Consider the following 22,094-nt stretch of genomic DNA (forward strand, 5'->3'; position numbering starts at 1 on the left):
TTTTTCCAATAGAGATGAAGGGGAAAAAAAATCCAACACTATTTGATATTTGATAAATGATACACAAGTCTGAGTGCATCAATAAGAATTGTGTGCACCAGCCAACCATATAATTGTTCAACCCACAAGATGCAGCCAAGTGGGTTAAAAGAGGTTCCAGGGTTACTGCATGTGCATAATTCATGTTGTGCATTATCTGTTTTATAGAAAGGTGGACAAACTTCTGCCAGATATGCTTTGTTTTAATCATATTTCCAACAATTACTGACACTTGGCAGCTTTACTGGATGCATTTCCTGTTATCTTGCCAGAGATAAAAACCATGCTTCAGTAGTTACGATGCATGGCTGGTCATCTTTTACAAGGTACAGAAACGTTTTGTTGAACGTGTGGACTGTGCTTCTTATTATTGGATGCATGGCTAGCCACCTCTTGTTAATATGTGCACAAATGCTTGGCAACTGCATTAACTCTTTTGCTACAAAGGCACAAATGACTCAATGATTAGAACTTCTATCACCAGTGATCACAATGATTATTTGATATTGACTGTGCAGCCAGCATACAAATGATCCACAGGACAGAGTGGATCGGTGAGAATTGGATGCGCGAGTTTAACTTTGGAACTGTTTAAACCCATGAGCGCAGTGAGTGGGTTTTAGACTGTTCCAAAGTCAAACGAGAGCATCAAATTCTCACTGATCCACGAAATTGGCCTGTGCATCATTTGTGTTATAAAATAGGCCCGTAAATTCATGAAATACAACCATTTCCCTCATCATGTGTCCGGTACACCTACACGTACAACACTATACAAGACTTGAGCCATGCGTTCGGATTTTACCGGACACATGGCTCAGTGTGGATCAGTAAAAATCAATGCATGACAATTGACCAATCAGACTGCAGAGATTCTAAAGCCCATTCTTTAATACAAATTCATGCATGGCTCTCGACCAATGAGACTGCAGGATTTTCTCAACCTGCTTCATAATATTTGGTGACCTATATTCAGTCGGGGGGGGGGGGGGGGGGGGGGTATATGAAGACACAACATAAGTGGCATACAGCATGAATCCTAAATGTGATTGTAGAGATATAGACAAACTGGCTAGAAGAAATAAATAAAGAAAAGCAAGAGAGAGACCGAAAGAGACAGATGTATGAAGACAAAGGCATAAACTGACAGAAAAAAAAAGAAAACTGACAGAAAAACAACAACAACAGATAGACAAAGAGATAAACAGGTAGAGAGAGATGTCTAACTTTTATGCCAGACACTCTAAATAAAGAAGACTGTATGCTATGCTGCAACCAGGAGGCCAATGTGCAGTTGTGCCAAGCCAAGTTATGAAATGAATTATTCATGACTCGGCAACCGCAAGTCTTTCGTATCCCATTCAGCCAGAGGCCCTACGAACTGAATTTATTTTTTTCTCAGAGCTCCCGTTTTAGTTTTCCATGAGAAGAGAAGTCAAGTGCTGTTCTTTCTGCCTGGGTCTTTGACAAAAATACAACAACAATAACAACATGACAGAGGAAAACAAATTAAAGGGGCAGAAACCACAGAGATTATACATATGTCATTCACACTGGTTTTGAAACCTGACATTTTGCAAGATTAATGAGTAGTTGGAAACAGATATTTGGTAAATGTGTGGTGGAAAAACCACACATTTCATTGCAAATAATTTTATGCATTAAATTTGTGAGTAGTGGCCATTGCAGCACACTCCCCTTGCTGATGCATGGACAAAGGGGTGAAGTGTATTAGATTACAGGACTTTTGAAAGGAATATCACATAACAATACATCTCAACCTCTAATATTTCTTGCCAAGCAAACTCGTTGAATTGACTGAAATCATCTCAAATATATGGGGAAAAATAATCATTAATTCCATAATGGAACTTCCTGGGTAATCTTAGAGCTGTATTGTCCCAGTGGACCAAAACTCCTGTCATAACTCAAGCTTCTTTCTTCTCAGTTTCTCTGTTACTGAGGTCAACTGCTGATGTGTGTTAGAGAGAGCATAATGAACTAGATCACAATCAAGGACCCACTTGTCCCATTTTGTTGTCTTTCTCTCCTTCAGACGGCCTGAAATTAATTCATCTCTCACAGGCTCCCGAGATTCATATAAATGTTAAGTGAGCTACTCGTAGCGAAAGGAACACCCAATGGGAGGAGACAGAGAAATGGAAAGATGCGAGAGCGAGAAATAAAAATAGTTCACAAACTCGATCTCAATTGCTTCATCTTATACGATCGACTTCCCACTACAAACATTTTGAACTGCAAACTTTCCAGGATGATCTAGTTCTTGGATCAGCCAGCGAATGTGATCCTGTAATCCCTCACCAATTTTTCCCAATCAATTCTAAGTTAAGCATGACAAAAGTCATTCAGTCACACATTCGGCGAATGTTTGAATGTTCTATTTCCAGCTGCACTCCTTCCAATGACATGCCACTCAGAAAACTTTTGTTTCTAGAATCTGTGAACGAATCTTCTTCCATAAGCTCATTCTGAAAGGGCTTAATGTCACTCTCATACAATTTATCGTAACTTCCCACCCATCTTCATGAAATGAAACACACTGATATGATATGGGTCACTCAAATACAAGCCAGCAATTGATCTGATCTGAGGGCAGGAAAAAAAAAATACTTCTGCAGCAGGTAATTAATCTCAGGAGACAAAACCTCTTCCAAAACCTTCAGATGGAACACCCTGTATGTTCCCTTTTTTACACCAGTCAATATCCATGTGGCAAAAAAAAAACCCAACAACAACAAACAACACAGACACTGCAGATAAAGCTGCATATTCAAATTTGCCAGAACACCAAACAAAAACAACCAAAAGAAGCCAGGAAATAAAAAAAATGTACACAACCCTTTTCTATACACTTTGCTCTATCCTTTGGCAAAAGTGAAAGGACTCCTGATTTTACGTACAATTATGTTGTTGATGGTGATAAGAAAATTAAGTAATACTTTCGTGGATTGCCCATAAACATACACAAACATACAAACATAAAAACATCAAGACATAAACACACACATACAAATGCATACTTTATATAACCACACACAAAAATACACACACACACACACATGCACATGCAGAAACAGAAACACACACTGACAACACAAATATTTATCAAAGTCTATTCTCAGAGTTTCAACACACAAGCATGGAATTAAATGCCTTGGGAAGGCTGTTCCGCCAGCAGCACCGGACTGAAATGTCATCAAAACAACACTCATGGTCTAAAATGGGTGAACCTGCTGGATTCTATTCCCCTACACTTGCAACCCCCGTACCTCCATCCAACCCCTCCCCCCCCCCCCCCCCCTTTCCTAACAAAAATGTCACATCAAATACATTGATTCTTCACTCCCAGTGGCTGGCAATGTCAAATCTGAAAGGGTGTGACTTTGAAATTCCTTGCATACACTACAAACCAGACGTTCTACTCATCTGCTGGCTCTTCAAGTACATATTACTTGAACTATAAGTCAGAAAACATGGAAGGAATTTCCTGAAAAAGAGTGCAAAGCAATGACAGGGGTATTCTTTTTATAATCCCTTATCACAGATACATAAATAAATGCATTATTTCAGTTATCATATTTTTGTTAGGATATACATATGTAGACCTTTGATCTTTAGTGCAATTATTCACTATTTTGTTTACAATCTATATAATTGTATTTTTAAATGTTGCTATCATGTAAAGCTATATAGAATTTTGCCTCTGGGCTATGATATACGACTTGAATAAATAAATTTTTCAATAGAAAATAAAGGCTCAATAATAGAACCTCATTTGTAGTCACTTCCTTTAATTGCTTTCACTGGCAAAAAAGCAGCCCTGTAGAGAGATTTCATCTCAAACGGACATTGACACTGGTCTGTCTCCAGGGTTACGTACACTTGACCTTTTAGGGGTATCACAATTTCCTCTAAACTGAGATTACAGGACATCCACATGACAAAAGCTTTGGCAAATGGGTGACCAATCTGCACCAGACCTTTAATCCACACATTCTCGACTCACGTGACCCTAATCTAAGTTTGCATCCCATTAAATAACCCAAACCAACAACATTCACACTTTATAGCGCAATTTGCTCATATCATCGCCTGAGAAGAAGAATTGTGGAATCGCATTCTAAGATTTGAGCATAAATACAAACAACACAATCACTTTTTAACCCGTTGAGGACGAGTCCCGAGTATACTCGGGCAAGCGTCTATGGGAAAGGCGTGTTGTAGCAAAATCAAACCGTCCTCAACGGGTTAAGAAATAAAAAGTTTATTTGATCAAAAATGGGTAGATTTATAAGCATCATTCCAAATATTGGTTAAAATAGCACCCTTGTGGTTTTAATTTTTCATGTTTTATCAAAAATGAAAATAATTCAAAATTTACATCACAATGTAGAGGTCGAGCTCTACAAATTGATACCAATAACTCAAACCCCCCCCCCAAAAAAAAAAGTCATAATGCCCTTTTGGTTCTCAGCTACAACCATGTATAGGCATGGACATTTGTGTGGCGCTCCGACAAAATGAGTCATAAGTCGCACGGGGACTTTTCCCGTAATGAGCCGAAAATGAAGGGGAAGCACTGCTCGGGTCGAAATTTTTTTATGACGGATTTTGATTCCTTGACGTTTTATCTATTTGTACAGAAAATTTCAGCGTGTAAAAATGAGGACAAGGGTCCCAAATCACAGTTTTTCTGCGACAATTTTTTTCGGTTGCAACTGATTGACAAATTGCCCTACATCGACGTAAATAAGCACTGAATTGATCAGTGTTTTAGTAGTAGCCATGATAAAAAAATCATGGGCGTACATACTCGAGCAGGATTCGAACCTACGACCTCCTGATCACCGGACAGGCGTCATCTCCACTAGACCACCGAGCTTTCGCCCGAAAGCAAGTGTTGGTTCTAATCCTTATAGCATGCAGCGGGTACTGCTTTGTTATTCAAATTCATGATTTTCTTCCGTCGAGATGTTTTCATTGCAACTGATTGACAAATTGCCCTACATCGACGTAAATAAGCACTGAATTGATCAGTGTTTTAGTAGTAGCCATGATAAAAAATCATGGGCGTACATACTCGAGCAGGATTCGAACCTACGACCTCCTGATCACCGGACAGGCGTCATCTCCACTAGACCACCGAGCTTTCGCCCGAAAGCAAGTGTTGGTTCTAATCCTTATAGCATGCAGCGGGTACTGCTTTGTTATTCAAATTCATGATTTTCTTCCGTCGAGATGTTTTCATTGCAACTGATTGACAAATTGCCCTACATCGACGTAAATAAGCACTGAATTGATCAGTGTTTTAGTAGTAGCCATGATAAAAAATCATGGGCGTACATACTCGAGCAGGATTCGAACCTACGACCTCCTGATCACCGGACAGGCGTCATCTCCACTAGACCACCGAGCTTTCGCCCGAAAGCAAGTGTTGGTTCTAATCCTTATAGCATGCAGCGGGTACTGCTTTGTTATTCAAATTCATGATTTTCTTCCGTCGAGATGTTTTCATTGCAACTGATTGACAAATTGCCCTACATCGACGTAAATAAGCACTGAATTGATCAGTGTTTTAGTAGTAGCCATGATAAAAAATCATGGGCGTACATACTCGAGCAGGATTCGAACCTACGACCTCCTGATCACCGGACAGGCGTCATCTCCACTAGACCACCGAGCTTTCGCCCGAAAGCAAGTGTTGGTTCTAATCCTTATAGCATGCAGCGGGTACTGCTTTGTTATTCAAATTCATGATTTTCTTCCGTCGAGATGTTTTCATTGCAACTGATTGACAAATTGCCCTACATCGACGTAAATAAGCACTGAATTGATCAGTGTTTTAGTAGTAGCCATGATAAAAAATCATGGGCGTACATACTCGAGCAGGATTCGAACCTACGACCTCCTGATCACCGGACAGGCGTCATCTCCACTAGACCACCGAGCTTTCGCCCGAAAGCAAGTGTTGGTTCTAATCCTTATAGCATGCAGCGGGTACTGCTTTGTTATTCAAATTCATGATTTTCTTCCGTCGAGATGTTTTCATTTTCATTCCGTCGAGATGTTTTCATTTTTATCATGGCTACTACTAAAACACTGATCAATTCAGTGCTTATTTACGTCGATGTAGGGCAATTTGTCAATCAGTTGCAATGAAAACATCTCGACGGAAGAAAATCATGAATTTGAATTTTTTTCGGTTTCATTTTTTTCGAATGCTCGCCTTTGCGTTGCGTTTCGCACCTATTGTTCTTGCCCGATTGAAACTCCGCCTCCGTTGCTAGGGCGTATGCTAATGAAGCATTGCTCTTGACCCCATTGAAGACAAAACAAAGCATGGTGCGCGCGGCGGCGTCGGCGGCTGCGAGGGCTTAATTACGTAATAACAGTGAGCTGACCAAGGCTATCGATTACATGACCAGCGAGTTGCGTTTGATACATGCACCACATTTCATGAAGTGGTGATTGATGTGACGCACAAATGGCGCTGAAAAAAAAATAATTCCAACGAATGATCACGAAAAATTTATGATACTTTATCAATGAGCTAACTATGATCACATATCGAACTTGAAACCTCTCTATGTGTGTGTGTACTTTTACAACTTTTATTGGCCTCATTAATGAATTCATTCAAATAATTATAACTTGCGTTCCCTGGTATGTGACTTGCTGTTTAAAGTTCATCTTTGGAGATATAGCATGGCCTAAGTTGTCAATTATTCTCGTCTTTATAAAGTCGACAATTCGTATGATAATTTAAGCCAAATGTATTTAATGCGTAATTTTATTTCCCCGGTTAATAAAACTTATTGCCCTATTTTCTTATGATGGTTTGGACCGCGACGACATGAAGAGAAATCGGACGACAAACATTATCAATGCCCAAATAGCTCGTGTTCCCTTTGGAGGATATTCTGACTCTTGTCATTTGTGTATTTTTTAGAAGTAGGACCTATTTGAGAAAGTGACAGAAAGCTGTGTCGCTACTCAAAAGTGTGTTTCTTTATTTTTCTAAAATCAGAATGTGTGTAATGATAGCTGTTTGTCGTGTCTTACGTGTAGCTGACATGTGAGAGGTCAAGTCTGCAAAGAATTTGGCTAACAGCTTTGCGAAGTAGCAGCGCTAATTGCCTATTGAATTGTGTATTCTGAGGAATTCCGAATGAAAGAACTCGGACGACACTGTTCACGCCTTGTATCCGAGTAAACCCCGCATCAACGAAGCCTTGAACAATGAAAGGTAAACTTCCTGCTATCAAAGGGTGGATAATCACGCAACCAGTATCCTTTTTTCGTCATTGATAGCAGAATTAGTGACGTAATGGAGCGACAGTGTTGGAGGATCGGCATTATGTCTGCTAATTTGTAAAAGATTTTTTCAGTCCCCTTTTGTGTTCAGAACCACAGCCAGGGACGCTAACTTACTTTATCTCCTACAAGCTATCGTTACTATCTTAAAACGTGAATTTCATGAAAGGTTAAAGGGATCGCGGAATCAGTTCTTCTGCGTGACACAAGGCTTTTATAATAGCATACCAAGCTTAAATCGTTTACCTGTATAGAAAGGGCGGGAATACACACTTATCGCAATCATTCGGATTTGAGAGTGATACACTCTACTATTTTTCTTCATCTTTCCCCTGACATAGACCATGGTAATTCAAAACAAACAAGCAAACAAACAAACAAACAAGCAGTTGCATTATATCAGAACGTACAGAATTATTGTAGTTCATGTATAGGTCATCTCTTGATGTCTAGTAGTCATTTGTTGTCGTTTTTATAGCGTGTCCTAATAAATGCCTTTATCGAAAACCCAACACAACTTTTATCAAGGAGGGAAGCGAACTTAAATTTAAATATAACATAGTTTATAGAAATCAGACATGTAAATAAGGCAATCATATACATCCGCATGGCCGATTGTAATCTCTTACTTTGACTATTAAACATGATCGCCTGCATTTACGTGCTTTTTTCTAATTTGTTGAACTCTGCCTCATTTTTTCTCTCTTTTTTTTAAAGAATTGCTCGCAACATTTAAAAATCGTAACACAGTCCGCTTTCCCACAATATAATGTTCCATTTGATTCGTCACTTATTGTTGGTCGGGTGACCCAAATGTTGGAAACTCGAGCGATGATACATGGCATTTTGTTTGTTGGTTTTCGTCTCATCGCTCAACAGAATTTTGACTACGATTACAAAGGTATCATCTACGAGACTTATCTGATGGTTTTTAATACAGAAATGATCATCAATCAGCAAAGATTAGTCAACAAGTCATGAATTCACTTTACCCATCATGTCTATACATCGAACTACGACATTGTTGGGGAAACCACGCATTTTTATTCTCATGGTTCAAACTAATTCTTGGCATAATCCAAACAAATAATTCTTTATATAATAATTCTCAAAATACTCAACAGATGGCCATAGTCAAAACATTTTACAAGGATTGCATACGGCAATCTTTATTGGCCTAAACAAGTTTTCTAGAGCTAACAGTTCCCCCTATGACGATGATTTCGTTTGCGTTTCGAACTTGTACCGAACTACCGTTTCAAAACAGCTACCTTTATAGTTCGATTAATGAACCAGTCTTTTGAATTCATAACCAACATTCGTAATCGTAACCATACAGTACCATAATACTGTCAATAACAGTTGGAAAATGTAAATGCTATAATAATAGCGTGAAATAAATGAGTAACCATTATCTTCATACATTCTAATTCCTAAGTAATGTCGCTGCGATAATGACACATGGTTTGACTACTGCTTCAAGCAAATAATAAAAGTAAAAAGGAAAGAGATATACTTATAATGATAATACCACCCCGTACAATGGATTCCACTGTATTTGATAACATTTGGTTTCGTTTCTGTGCGCTTTACGTACGGAAAATAAAAGGCAGATTGATTCCATTAACATGCTAACACACAACGCATTCAAAATGTTTTTTTGAAATACACCGTGTTCAATATAATGTTTTAGTATACGGTTTGAAACTTTGAATTTGCGAGTCATTTTTAAAGTTATAACCAGTGTTTGTACATTATCAAGCAAAAATTAAAGTATATAGGGATTCGGATTTGCTCAGAAGACTAAAAATGCTTTATATGGCAATGGTTGGAAACAAAGACAATCCGCTTCAATAGTGTAATTCTGTTTTCATAAACTGAAAGGGAAACGCAAAGAAGTCAACTTTTTAACATCATTTAGCTTTCTCACCTACTGAACTTGATTTGATCTGCCATGCATGATATCGCTGAGGGTTCTATTAATTCTATCAAATTATTTGTTTGGCGTGCTTGTTTTTTTATGCGGACTATTACATGTAGGTATGGACGTGTGTATCTGATTCTGATCACGAAAATATGGCGACTGTTTAAATGCGGAGTATGTACTGGAAAACTAGTGTCTCCTGTCAGTATAGACAAACTAATTCCTATAGTCTATCCCCGCTTGAAATGGAAATGAAATATAAAAAACAAAACAAAAACGAAGTTCGACTTTCAGCAGATTTCAACCGTTTTGTATAGTGCCTGATACATTATAATGGACACAATTCTTTAGCGCATATGCAATCACACAGCTTTCGGGAATAAATGTACTGTGTGTCTTAATGATTGTATCTCATGGAAAAAAAAAAATCGTCTCCTTGCCTGAATTTTAGCTGCTTCCTTTTCAAGCTTGCGGGAAAGAAATACCTCAACATCAATCGCAATCATAAGGAGAGTTACATCCTTAAAAAGAAACACAGGAGTATTGAGACATGCACACTACTAAATAAAAACGGGCCTTTTATCACTATTGACAACGCATGACATTGAAATGTTTGTTTGTTTGTTTGTTTTTTGGGGGGAATTCAATTGATTATTCTGAAGGTTCGTTAATCACACAATGAAATATGGTTCGCTATTAGCTTAGGTTCGTTAAAAAACAACAACAAACAAACACACACACATTAAATGCGGTTCCTTTTCCGGTGTTTCCTTTAGTCGAAAGTAATCAAGCAATCATTTATTTTAGTAAGGTTTGTGAATACAAAACGAAATTTGTAAGGCCTCCGTAAAGTATTAATTCAGAATATATGTCAGTATAATTATCTATACTCAACTTCACAAATGCAGAAAGATTGTAACTGTAAATGTGAGGGGAAAAAAAAAACTTAAGCTACAAGTTAACGCTTCTTTATATGCTATGGTATTACAAAAGTGACCGAGAATAAGAAGCATATTCATGATACAGTCATTATTATAAACCCAACGTGAAGCTGTCAGGCCTACATCATCCTTTGCTTCTGATACGTATAGTATGTGCAGCATTGGCAAGCTTGATAAGCGATAATTACTGAGGACGCAACGCCTATAAAGGAAATGTGCCTAATATGGCGGGAATTCAGAATGTTACGGAGGTATACAGCTGCAGCAGAACAGACGCGAAAGCAGTGTTTGATGTTCTGCAACATTACGACCATGTGCGTAATTTGAGGGTTTTTAGTACACGCAAAGAATACGATTTCAAAAGACGACTATCGTTAATTAACTTCATTTTGAACCCCCGCCTACAATGGGTTCTCAGGTTCTATCTAGGTATTGGTACTTGCTAAACGCATCCTCTTTAGTTTCCATTGACAACAACTACATGGGAGGAGAATGGAAGCGATCAACGCCCTCGCTAAAAGACGCTTCTCGTAAGACGCATTGCGTGCCCGCCTACAACAGGTTCTCAGGTTCGATTTAGGTATTGGTACTTGCTAAACGCATCCTGTATAGTTTCCACTGACAACAACATGGGAGGAGAATGGAAGCGATCAACGCTCTCGCTATAGATGCTTTTCGTAATACGCATTGCCTGCCTTTTTCTTTCTACTGTTTCCTATTGTTTGTGAGTTAAAAACTTGGGGCAAACTACACTGCAGCCGACACACAACGCGTACCGACTCATTCATGCGGCGGCAGCGGCACGGACACAAACGCCCCGAAGTTTACATTCGGACTACCGTATTGGTCAGAATCGTTAATGATAGACCTGTCCTGCGATTGGTTAATTATCTTACACACCCAAGCTATCGCCTTATACGGTTGTGCGTGCGATGGAGCGTAAACGCCGTCGCTAAGCAGGACTGTTGTATTGTTTCGTCCCGTGAAAGAAACAGGTTGTGAGCTTGAACATAACCTGAACTTTGAGAGCGATTTTCTCCGTTATTTAGAAAATGGACTGACATCATAAGTGTAGTTAATATTCGTTTTTATGATCTATAGGGATGTCGAAATGAGTTGTATTACATATCAGTGTAAAGCTTAGAGTCTGTAGAATTCACATATAGGCATAACTACGATTTCATTTTTTGCGACTTTTGACTCATTCCGACGGAGCGCCACACATTTACTTGCACAAACACACACACACACAGCAGTGCATGAGGCTATAGTTTTAAATGTGAAGCTCAAGATTAACTGTTACATTTAAAAAAGCTTGTCACATATTGGTTTCATTATCATTTGTGCAAAGTAGCAGCACTTAGTGAAATCGTGGGCACATCCACAACCACTCTCACCATCCATCTGTCAAATAATTCAGACTATATGACATCCCCTCCCCCACCCCCCCCCCCCACATTTGCTACTCATGTTTAAATCAAAAGGTTAAAGATGATCCTAAAGCTAACACCCATACCAGAGGCCGAGCTATCGAGAGTGACCTTGTGGCTTCCGAAGTGACATTCAAGCGGGAGATAAAGGCCATTCCAATCATATCTGACATCCCTTCAAGAGATTCCAAACGAGTAAACTTATCACGAACCTCTTGATCTCAAAGAAAGATCATTTTACTTCCTGCCCCCCACAATCAACTGCCGGTAAATGGGTGATAAGACATCACCACCATCCCCCTCATATCGATCTAACCCCAATAAACTGCCCCCCATGGAGCATTCCTCAATTAGATTTATCCTTTTTCATAATGACACCATCTCTGGTAGAAGCATTATACTGGATATACATCAACTGCAAAGTTTGACCCATAACCCCACTTACAATGTGTATCTGCAGAGTTAGACATGTTCAAATTGTAGGTCAACCATCTTCTCTAGTTATTGACAGTGAAGTAGATATCTGATGTGATTTGTTGCACAAATATATTTCACAGGATAGTTTAAAGATGAATTCCAGTCTGGTTACAAGTTCGTCGGGTGAGAATGAGAGAAGGGCGTTTAGTTGCCACTACACCCATAGTGTTTGAGACAACTTAGTGCCCTTCTCATTCTCAATTGACGAGTTAGTCTGCATAAAAGTGTAATATACAATGTTATTCCTGGTAAAATAACTTCAGAATAATGATCAGTGAAATGTATCACGATATGAGACTGGGAAGTAATTGCATTTGAATGAGAAACTAGAAATTTCACAATTTCATACAGGGGATGACATCATCATGTCACAATTTGCATATTCATATTGACCTACTGTAAAAGTGGATATTTTCGCGCGACTAATTTTTTCGCGCTTGGCCGTGTAAGAAGACTTTCGCATGTTTTTAATTCCGTAGAATCAAGACATCACGTACTGGAACATATGGCACGCAAAAATATTACCGTGCTTCTATTTTCGCGCTAGCTTCTGGTTTGCGCGAAATACGCAAAAATTTCAACACCGCGAAAATTTCCACTTTTACAGTATTCAAGAACTGTTTCATGAAAATTTAACTAAACTTGAAAATGTCATAACTTTCACTTATGTAGGCCTTTTGTCTGATTTTGATCAAATTTTCATTGTTGTGCTAAAACTATTTCACTCATCCTTCTCTTCAAATTAACTTTCAACTGCACTGAGCTTACCCTTTAATTTACAACCTTCTGAAGTGGAGAGAAAAAAAAAATCAATATCAACTTCCTGTCATTCCAGGTGGTATATTGTAGCACAGGAGAGCACACAGAAAGCAGATACACAGGGGAAATAGGGGAATTCTGTACTGAAGTTTTACAGCTAGGCTTTAATAATGACCAGCTCCTCCTCTTACTTAATTCATGCAGCATTAAAAAGGCTTCAAATACTTCTCAATTATGAATATTCTAAGTTACAGTGAATATATAAAAACACACACACACACACACACACACACACACTGCCTGAATCTTCACCCAGGATGGCTTATTATTCAGATTTTGATACCAGGTGATTATCAATATGTCAATGACAGTACTCTTAATTAGGAAAAAAAAATAATAATTAGAAGAAAAAAAAAAACCTACATGATAATACAATGCCTCAGGAATAATATGACTACCTTAAAGGGATGGTGCAATATTGGTATCTCAACCAAAACTATACAATCCCTTTAACCTGCTGAGGACATGCTGATTTTGCTGTAACATGCATTTCCAATTAATATCTGCCCGAGTATAAATACTTGGGACTAGTCTTAAACGGGTTAATATCATACAAAAGAAAAAGAAGCACAGAAACAATTTTTTTCTTCTATTTAGATCCTTTCTCACAAGAATTTAACATGACACATTCTTTCCATAAAAATAAATCAAATTATGAGCAACATGTTTCTGAATCCATTACTATTCTTGATGTTATCATCATCTTTTCTTTTTAGACACTTATTCAGAGCTTCAGTTTGTTATAAGATCTCCGGGCAGCTGCGTTTACAGGAAAGCGACTCACACAAGGGCAAGCTGTACACAGTACATGTGTACTAAAGCGCACTCTGAGCGCTGTTTGGGGATTGCCAGGCACGGCCAAGTATACATTCTTCACCCCGATACAAAATGAGTAAACTAGCAGGCGAAGCACCACGTCCCGTTCGATTAGACAGCCCTCACTAAACATCAGCAGTAGATGTTGAACTACTCCTAAGCCTTGAGTGCACGTCGGCTCCGGTGTGCACACAAGACAGACAGTTATGCGAGCTGCTGAGAGCTGGGCGTTGGTCGGGGATTCAAATCAAATCCAGGATTTAAAATGCAACACGCACAATAAAAAGAGCCCCCCCCCCCCCCCCCCATTCCAAACAAAATTTTAAAAGACTTCGAGAAATGCGAGAAGAACATGGATTCATGTTTCCTTCTGCCATGGGCAGCAAGAGCTTGCCTGCTAAAGAATCCTCAGCTGGCGACTAAGTAACTTCTTTTGTTAGCCAGACACTCTTAAAAAAGACATGCCCCACTCTTTTCTATGAGGTCTGTATCGTTTTACACGCACATCTGTCTCTAATCTGCTCAAGAGAGATGAAGAAGTTGAGCGAACAGCACGCAGCAGTTCAACAATGTATACCTAATATAACCTTTCCTCAAAGGCGTAATATGATGACGAAAGTACCCTATGACTGTTAAAGGATTCACTATTTGTTATATTTAATTTCATTTTATTTCTCTATCTTTTGATGCAATATAAACATATTCTTTGATTTACAATGTGGTATCTTATGAAACATACCAGGTGCAATTCTAAATAATGGCCGATGACAGTATCACAAAACTTTTTTTTTTCTGACACGTAGGCAATCATGTTGTAATCTTCAAAAACAATGGGAGGTAAATATCTGCATATTGCAAAATATAACTATGATGAATAGTATGAGATGTAGGAGTTACAAAAATGTACCAAAACATCAAGGAAGCTTTTGTACCGGTATGAACACACTAATGTGAGCCTTGCATTTTTTAAACAAAATCTTAACCCTTTCATTGCAGAATCCTGATGAGTTCATGTGCATTTTCTATGAGAAGAGCATAATCTCCAGTATGGAAAATTATATTTAAGCTCTAGTATAGTTTCAAACTTGACATTACTACTTCATTGCATTCATCTCATGGGGTTAATAATTCGGGGCTTCTCTTCCAAGGAGTAGAAACCACAGAATTGTTTGTATCAAGGACTCAGCGAAGAGGAGTTTCATGTGATTTATATTCAGAGCACACCTACAGCCATCGATAAGACATTCGATCGAGTGGGCACATAATGCAACTCAAGTCCTGCAAAGAAGACCCGTAACTACAAAAACATGTGTGTCCACATTCAATAATTCCTCAATTTGCCTAAGCAATAATGAATTTTGCAATGCCTGCATTTTCATATCAACATAGTGAAATCAAGTGCAGAACATAGTAAATGCCTAGTTGCTTAGTTGGACAAAGACCTTCAAAAATAGTCAATCACATAAGGAATGAAAAACAAGTTTTCATAAGAGCTAAAAAAAGGTAGCAAGAGCAACTTTAAAACATTTGCACATACATGTACTGTCCTTCAAAATTTTACCCTTTTATATTTCTCACTTTGTGGTCCCAACTTGGATTTGCTACAATTGTTTACACTGAAGAGACTGAACATGCTCAGAGTACATAAACATCGGCTCTGTGGTTACACACATTAGCACTATCTAGCCTCAATTCAGAGGTAGTGGCTGTGTTCTTTCAGCAGTGTTAAAGTGTGCTTGTTTTTTAATGTCAGCCCTTCTTTGAGTACATGTACACAAATTTTCTAAAACAACAAGACTATTCAATGGATTGTTTACTGTAGGTGCACATTTGAAATCTCCCCATTATTTTTATTGAATGGGGGGGGGGAATATTTGACATCTTTAGCCCAAAACATATATTATTTGACAAAAGATTACAAAGGTATGATAAATGATAAAGGAATAAACATCATATCTTACAGATGTTTTAAATTGTACCTCTAATGAACATAATGCACAAGTTTGTATGTGTGTGTGTGTGTGCGTGTGAAGGGTCTAGTTTTCTATCTGCGATTGCACAAAATGGACAAATGTATAAAAGCTTGCAGCAGCCTATAATCTAAAATTGAAAAAAAAATAATTATGTGAAACTATTTCATGAATCATTAAAAAAAAATTGATAAAACAAGTGGTGAATATACTGTTATATAGCAAATATTTGTACATAAGAGCACATTGCATGGCTGCACTCTATCAAATGCTTCAAAACAGCTCTTTGGCAGCTTGCACAAACAGTTACAATGTGTTAAAAGTATGGCATTTACAGCACTATCAAACTTTAAATGCTACCTGAATAAGAACATATTTATGAAATAAATGGAAGATGTAATACCAAAGAAAGCTTTCAAACAAACCAGAAAAAGAATCAGGGATATTTTCCCATTCTCACTGCTAATAAGGCAGCGGGTCTGCAATAGGCCTGTAAGATTTCAAACGTGCTTTACATAACTGTCTGCAACCAACTAATTCATCACAGTGATACTTTGTAGAAGTTCCATAAAGCATGCTTAATTGGGACTATACTTCCTTGAAATGAGTCTAAAATCGAAGACTACCTAAAGTCACGAAGTCAGAATTTTGGGAAAATGTTTATGCCATGCTGCGTGCACTGGGAGTTTATGCACACAGTTTGGCCAGGTAATATGTATTGGGGATTTGTTTGCTTGGATATCTGACCGTGATGTCTCTGTTATCCAGGATTCTGGGGCAGCTGCTTAAGATGAGTCCAGAAAAAAAAAAAAAAAAAAAAAAAACAGAAAAAAAAAAAAATAAGGAGAATGAATTCACAGATTGGGAACTCCCTCAGCTGAACAAAATAAGGACAAGAAACAAACACACTGTATGTGACCCTGCACCTCAAAACAAACAAAAAGTTGCCAGACATGAATTTTTTGTTAAGACCATATTCTAAAAGAGCAGACTTTAAGCTTTAAAATGATGTATAACTCAAATCAAATGGACTCTCCTAACCTATCTAAATATTGGAAAGAAAGCACATACTCAGGAAAAGTGTGAACTGAGAAAAGAGGCTCTGAAGTACAGTGTCTATTCAAGCGCTTAATCTTTACCAAACCGTGCTGGCTGTGCGATGAATGGGACAAAAAACAGGAAGTTAACCACCAGAGTAACAAGAATGAAGGGATTATTAGATTAAACTGAAATTAAGCATGCCTCATTAACACAATCTGTCCATAATTAATGCCAACTTTCAAAGCAGTAGCACTATCCTTTCAAAAGTTATTAGAGTTGAAAGTGAAGAGTGTGGCAAGGTTTTTCAGAAATGAAAAAGGGATTCTAAAGACACACCTAATCACACTACTCTATCAAAAATGTTCGAGATAAACTGCTAAAAAAACACACTTTCCTGCCCGTTTTATGATACCAAATTTTAGCATAATGTAAAAGAAGACCCGCTCTTTCAGAAAATATGAAAAAGTCAAGTTCGGCTAGGTTGACCCATTTCACTTATTTTCAGTCCTCACACAAAATCAGTGTGTGCGACTTTATGTTCGTTTTGAGGTGCACGGTCACGTATAATAATGTTGTCTTCAATCTTGTAGCAAGAGTCCTAGGCCCATAACTTAAAGGTTTCAGAACAATTAACCCCCTGGACAATTCCATCAGACCTTCCCCGGACCTAACCCTAATCCTTATCCTGAACCTAATCCTAACTCTTACCCAAATTCTAACCCTAACCCAAATCTCATCCCTTAATTTTTACTCTAACCCTATCACTTACCAGTAAGGGGGGGGGGGGGGGTAATTGTCCTCAGCGGGTATTTGTCCTGATATGCTTTTTGAATGTTAACCTCTATTCACTGATTTACAGATCTAGCAGCATACTTTCACTGCAACTAATGTAGGTCTGGATTATATCTTAACCCACTGCACTTGGGAGCGGGGCGTGCCATGTCATCAACTCTCTTGTTATTCTTGGCCCACAAGAATGCCATAATCACATTAACTTTAACTCGCCTCTATCAGAGTACCATGTTTATTCTTTGTCTCAAATGCAATATTCTTGTATGTACAGTCACAGTCTGTCTTTACCTTGTCCGGTAGTATTGTACGTTAGAGTAATTCTATTGTCTGGACAAATCCAAAGCACATCAGGTACCTTTGTACCGGTACATTTCTTTAATTGCCCTTTTTAGTTCTATTTGCTGGAGTAAACTATTGACATGGTCTGCTAATCATCCCTTATATCTCAAAATAAAATTTGCGCTAGTGAGAGAGCTGACACATACTAAAGCACTGACTTCAATAATTACCCAGGAGGTGCATTTAAGGTTGATTATCGCCACATGGTCCAAGAACTTCTGATAAAAATGCCACTCAACTTTAGTATAGCTCAATAATAGCTGAAGATGGATGACATCATTTAAAGGGAATGTCTCAAGCGATTGTGAGACATGGTTGTAAATTGTAGACGAGTTACATCACTATCTGTGCCACTTAATGGCACATTGCAAATGGTGATAAAATGAAGGCATAAATATCACAGCTGGGCAAGCTCATCAGTATCACAACAGGCAAAGTGCTTATGAATAGGCCAAATGAAGAGTTTCATCACAAAACCGGTTAAGCACCATTTCCAAACATTTTAAAGTATAAAGTTCATCATCAGATACAGCAAAGTATAACCTTTCCAGTTATACCTCACATGTTACACAGCAAAGAATATTCTGGGAGTTATGCCTAAAATTATCCCATATTTTCTTACCTTATCAGCTTCAAATGCAAACATCTCAAATTAACAAGAATGGAGTTAGCTCATTTTGCAATCAAACTCTTGAAATATTATCAAGTTCAATTACTGCTATTGAGTCCAGATCCTCCCCTAAACATACATACAAGCTGTAGACATTATTGCAAGGACTTGGAGTGCAGTTTTTGTATAATGTTGAGTTGAGCTATGAGTCATATGTCCATGTTTGGACAGTATCATCCTCTCTTGAGCAAATATATTGGACTCCAAGTATATAAAACCTCCTGGTTTGTATGTTAGACATTGGGGTAAATACATTGTTATAATAACAAATTTCTAGGGACAAGTAAAATCTTTTTGTTATTTCAAAATTGTTATATTAGTATTTGAAAAAAATTGATAAAAGAAACTTTGAACTTAGGGGAAAAACAATTCATTATTGGTTTTAATGAGAGATTTTCATGAATATTAGCCAAATCAGTCATATGAATTTGTAAAAATTAAAAATGTCTGCACATGTTTATCTTTGCAGAATACAATTTTTTAAGACAATATCCAAGCATGTAAAAACAGATGCGTAAACACATACATGTACACAGTACACACACAGTGTATGCAAACACACACCATCAAGAGGAATGCACAAATTATATGGGAGCAGCCCGACTCCCTTTTAAATCACCCTTTCTGGCTACAACTACAAATTGTTTGTCAATATTGACAAACTTCACCATAAACAAAATGTTCCCTAACACCTCATTAAAACGGCTTAATGCTCACTAAAAGCATTGTGGGCAACATGATATATCTAATGTCACAACCTAATGCGTATGTATGGGGGAGGAGTAGCTAGGCTATAAAACACACTCAGAGGAGCGTACCTTCACGGCCTATCTTCAAGACCATTTCTATTTTTCTTCTTCTTCTTCTTTTCATTTTTCATTATTTATCTTGAAATTGCTTGTTTATTTCTTATTTGCCTTGGGGAAGTTACTTGTTTATTTTTTATTTGTCTTGGAGCAGTCTCCCTTTCAAAACTCTCTCCATACATATGTAAAAGATTTGCAATGCCATAGCAATTTCTGCATCAAATCAGTAGCTATAATCTGTGTGCATTTTTATCATGTGGCTTTAACCTTCTATAGAACATTAAGTTATTTTTTGTTTGGTTGTTTTGGTTTTTTTTTTTTTTTTTGCTTTTTTGGGGTTTTTTTTTTTGCCTTTTATCTTGAGCCTTCTGACAAATTTTCAGGCTTTGATTTCATCTGTAACAGGCATTTATAATTATATACCACACAAATACTAACAGCTTTTCCTCAACTTGTTCTGCTTTGAAGAGCACATGTGTTGTTAATAATACTAGAGGTTTTGTGCATTTTTAAAAGGAGGGAAAAATTAGTATGATACAAATTAAAACAAGAATGCTATAATGCTACAATTTTACATTCATACAATTTCCCTTTAAGTATTGACTGTAATATTGTTTTATACAGTTCTCTACTCTTGTTATTTTCAAAAAGCAATATATTTGTCATTTGTCACAAAGGGCATCTTAACATTGAAGTTTATCTCATATTATACCAATTACTTGAAGAAATATCATATAAACACTGAAATATCAGTGAGAAATTCGGCAGTATTCCTGCAACAAGAACGGAATGTTTTGACTGTGAAAACTTTCAGGCAAGTGTTGGAGATGAGGACACTAAATGTGAGTATTCCCATGAGAACATATCTTGCTATCTACAGCGGATAAGAAAACAGTAGAAATGCAAGCTATCATCTCTAGGCTGAGTCACCAATTATGAACGAGTGAATTCTGTTGAATTTTTCATCACAACTGGGTGGCAAAAACCTGACTGAACGCTGTCAATGTTGAATATTTTAAAGTGCAAAAATTATTGTGAATTTCACACTCCTCTGTAACAGTACACAGCAAATGAATATTTTTCAGACATACTGAAATGTAATTTCATACAGTGAAATAAGTTTTCTCATCATCTTCAAACTCATAAGCAAGTAAGGATCACTGAAATCAGCCCAGGAATAATATTTAAAAAAAAATCTTGTCAAAAAGTCCACTCTTGAATAATTTTGTGGAGGTAATGTTTTAACCCTTATACTGTGCATTGTTCATCAATCGACATGCACACTGGAATGCTTTTTTTCACCAATTACTGCAGATGTCTGGAAGCCAATTGTAATTGTCAGTATTGATAGAGATTACCTAGTCTCCCTAATCCATATTACATCACTATGGCCTTCCTATTGGCCTATATAGCTCCACCTGGTGAGCTTGCTCATCTACATAACTCCTTAGGCTGAGAATAAGAAGGGCGTTAAGTTGCCTCAAACACTATGGCTTTAGTGGCAACTTAACGCCCTTCTCATTCTCACTTTACGACTTGTGCAAGAACAGTAGGTCTTGTTTGCGTGTATGGAATACCAAACGCCGGTGACAAGGCTTGGCAAGTTTTGCATTGGAGTGCTACGGCACTTAATAGGTGTTAAAAAAAAAATCAAACATAAAAGTTTGTGAAAGATGTCTAATCTATGACAAGAACCTGGTTAATGTCTAGCCGCACCGATGCACAAGACTCAAGACTTAATCTTTGACAAAAAATGCAAAAACAGAAAGAGTCATTCTCATTGACAACCTTACCGGGAAGCAGGGGCTGCCAATCTTGGAAATCAATCAGGTGGCTCCGCGAGAGGCGGCGAATCAACGATCCCCTCTGCTTCATTATCCGGCATAACCAGCGCCACCACTCACTTCCGACAGAAATATTATCTTCCAACCCCCCAAGTATGCTCAGTACAGTAACATGCCCTCAGACACGCACGTCCATCATGCCTCACGAGACGAATTATTGGAGCATAATTGAAAGCATCGATACGTCGGAGATCTTCCGGAGTATTCTGGAGGATCTTGTCATTCTAGGGAGATCGCAACATCCCCCCAAGTGGTATCCAATTATGCGGAGACAATGATAATCCCTGGAAGATACCCAGCACAGTATCTTCCTTCCAAGGGAACAATATGTGGTAATCCCGTGCTTACTGGGGTGTATCAAATGCTGATGACAAGATAATAGCCATGACTGGTGATGATTGCCATCCAAGATAAGGTGAATTCATACTGGAGGGTTTCCTTAACTGACAGATTGCTCCAAAGTTGGGGCAAATTTAGAATGCTTGAACCCTTTACAGTTGTACTGTATGTGTCCAAGCAGCAAGCCTTTGAATAGATGGTGTAGTTTTGGTAGAGATGGGGATTTAGGTTTTAACTTTTTTGTGAGATAATTAGAAACCACTTAATATATGAAATATTAAGAGCATTAAGAGGTTATTTGATGAAATTCCATTTTGAAATGGCTGAAATATCCAAAAAAAAAAAAAAAAACCAAGGTAAAACACAATGCTTCTAATTACAAGTGGGACACACATTTTTTTTTTTTTAGGATCTCTTTGTTTTTTGGATATCTTAGCCATTTAAAAACTGATTTTCATCAAATCAAAATGTTTAATTCCTCTTATAATTTCATGCTCTTTAATATTTGAAGA

The 22,094-nt window shown here is 37.7% G+C and overlaps 1 protein-coding gene across 1 annotated transcript in view; it reads right to left on the reverse strand.

Moving 5' to 3' along the window:
* The window catches only part of LOC140238893 (pleckstrin homology domain-containing family G member 5-like), a 283,988-nt gene that overhangs the window by 239,982 nt on the left and 21,912 nt on the right, over positions 1-22,094 (reverse strand). The window contains exon 2 of the mRNA XM_072318791.1: positions 20,022-20,027. Coding sequence (XP_072174892.1) covers positions 20,022-20,027 — 6 coding nt within the window. The remainder of the gene's footprint in view (positions 1-20,021; positions 20,028-22,094) is intronic.

This window comes from Diadema setosum, chromosome 15 (genome assembly GCF_964275005.1).
Source record: "Diadema setosum chromosome 15, eeDiaSeto1, whole genome shotgun sequence".
NCBI classification, from domain to species: domain Eukaryota; kingdom Metazoa; phylum Echinodermata; class Echinoidea; order Diadematoida; family Diadematidae; genus Diadema; species Diadema setosum.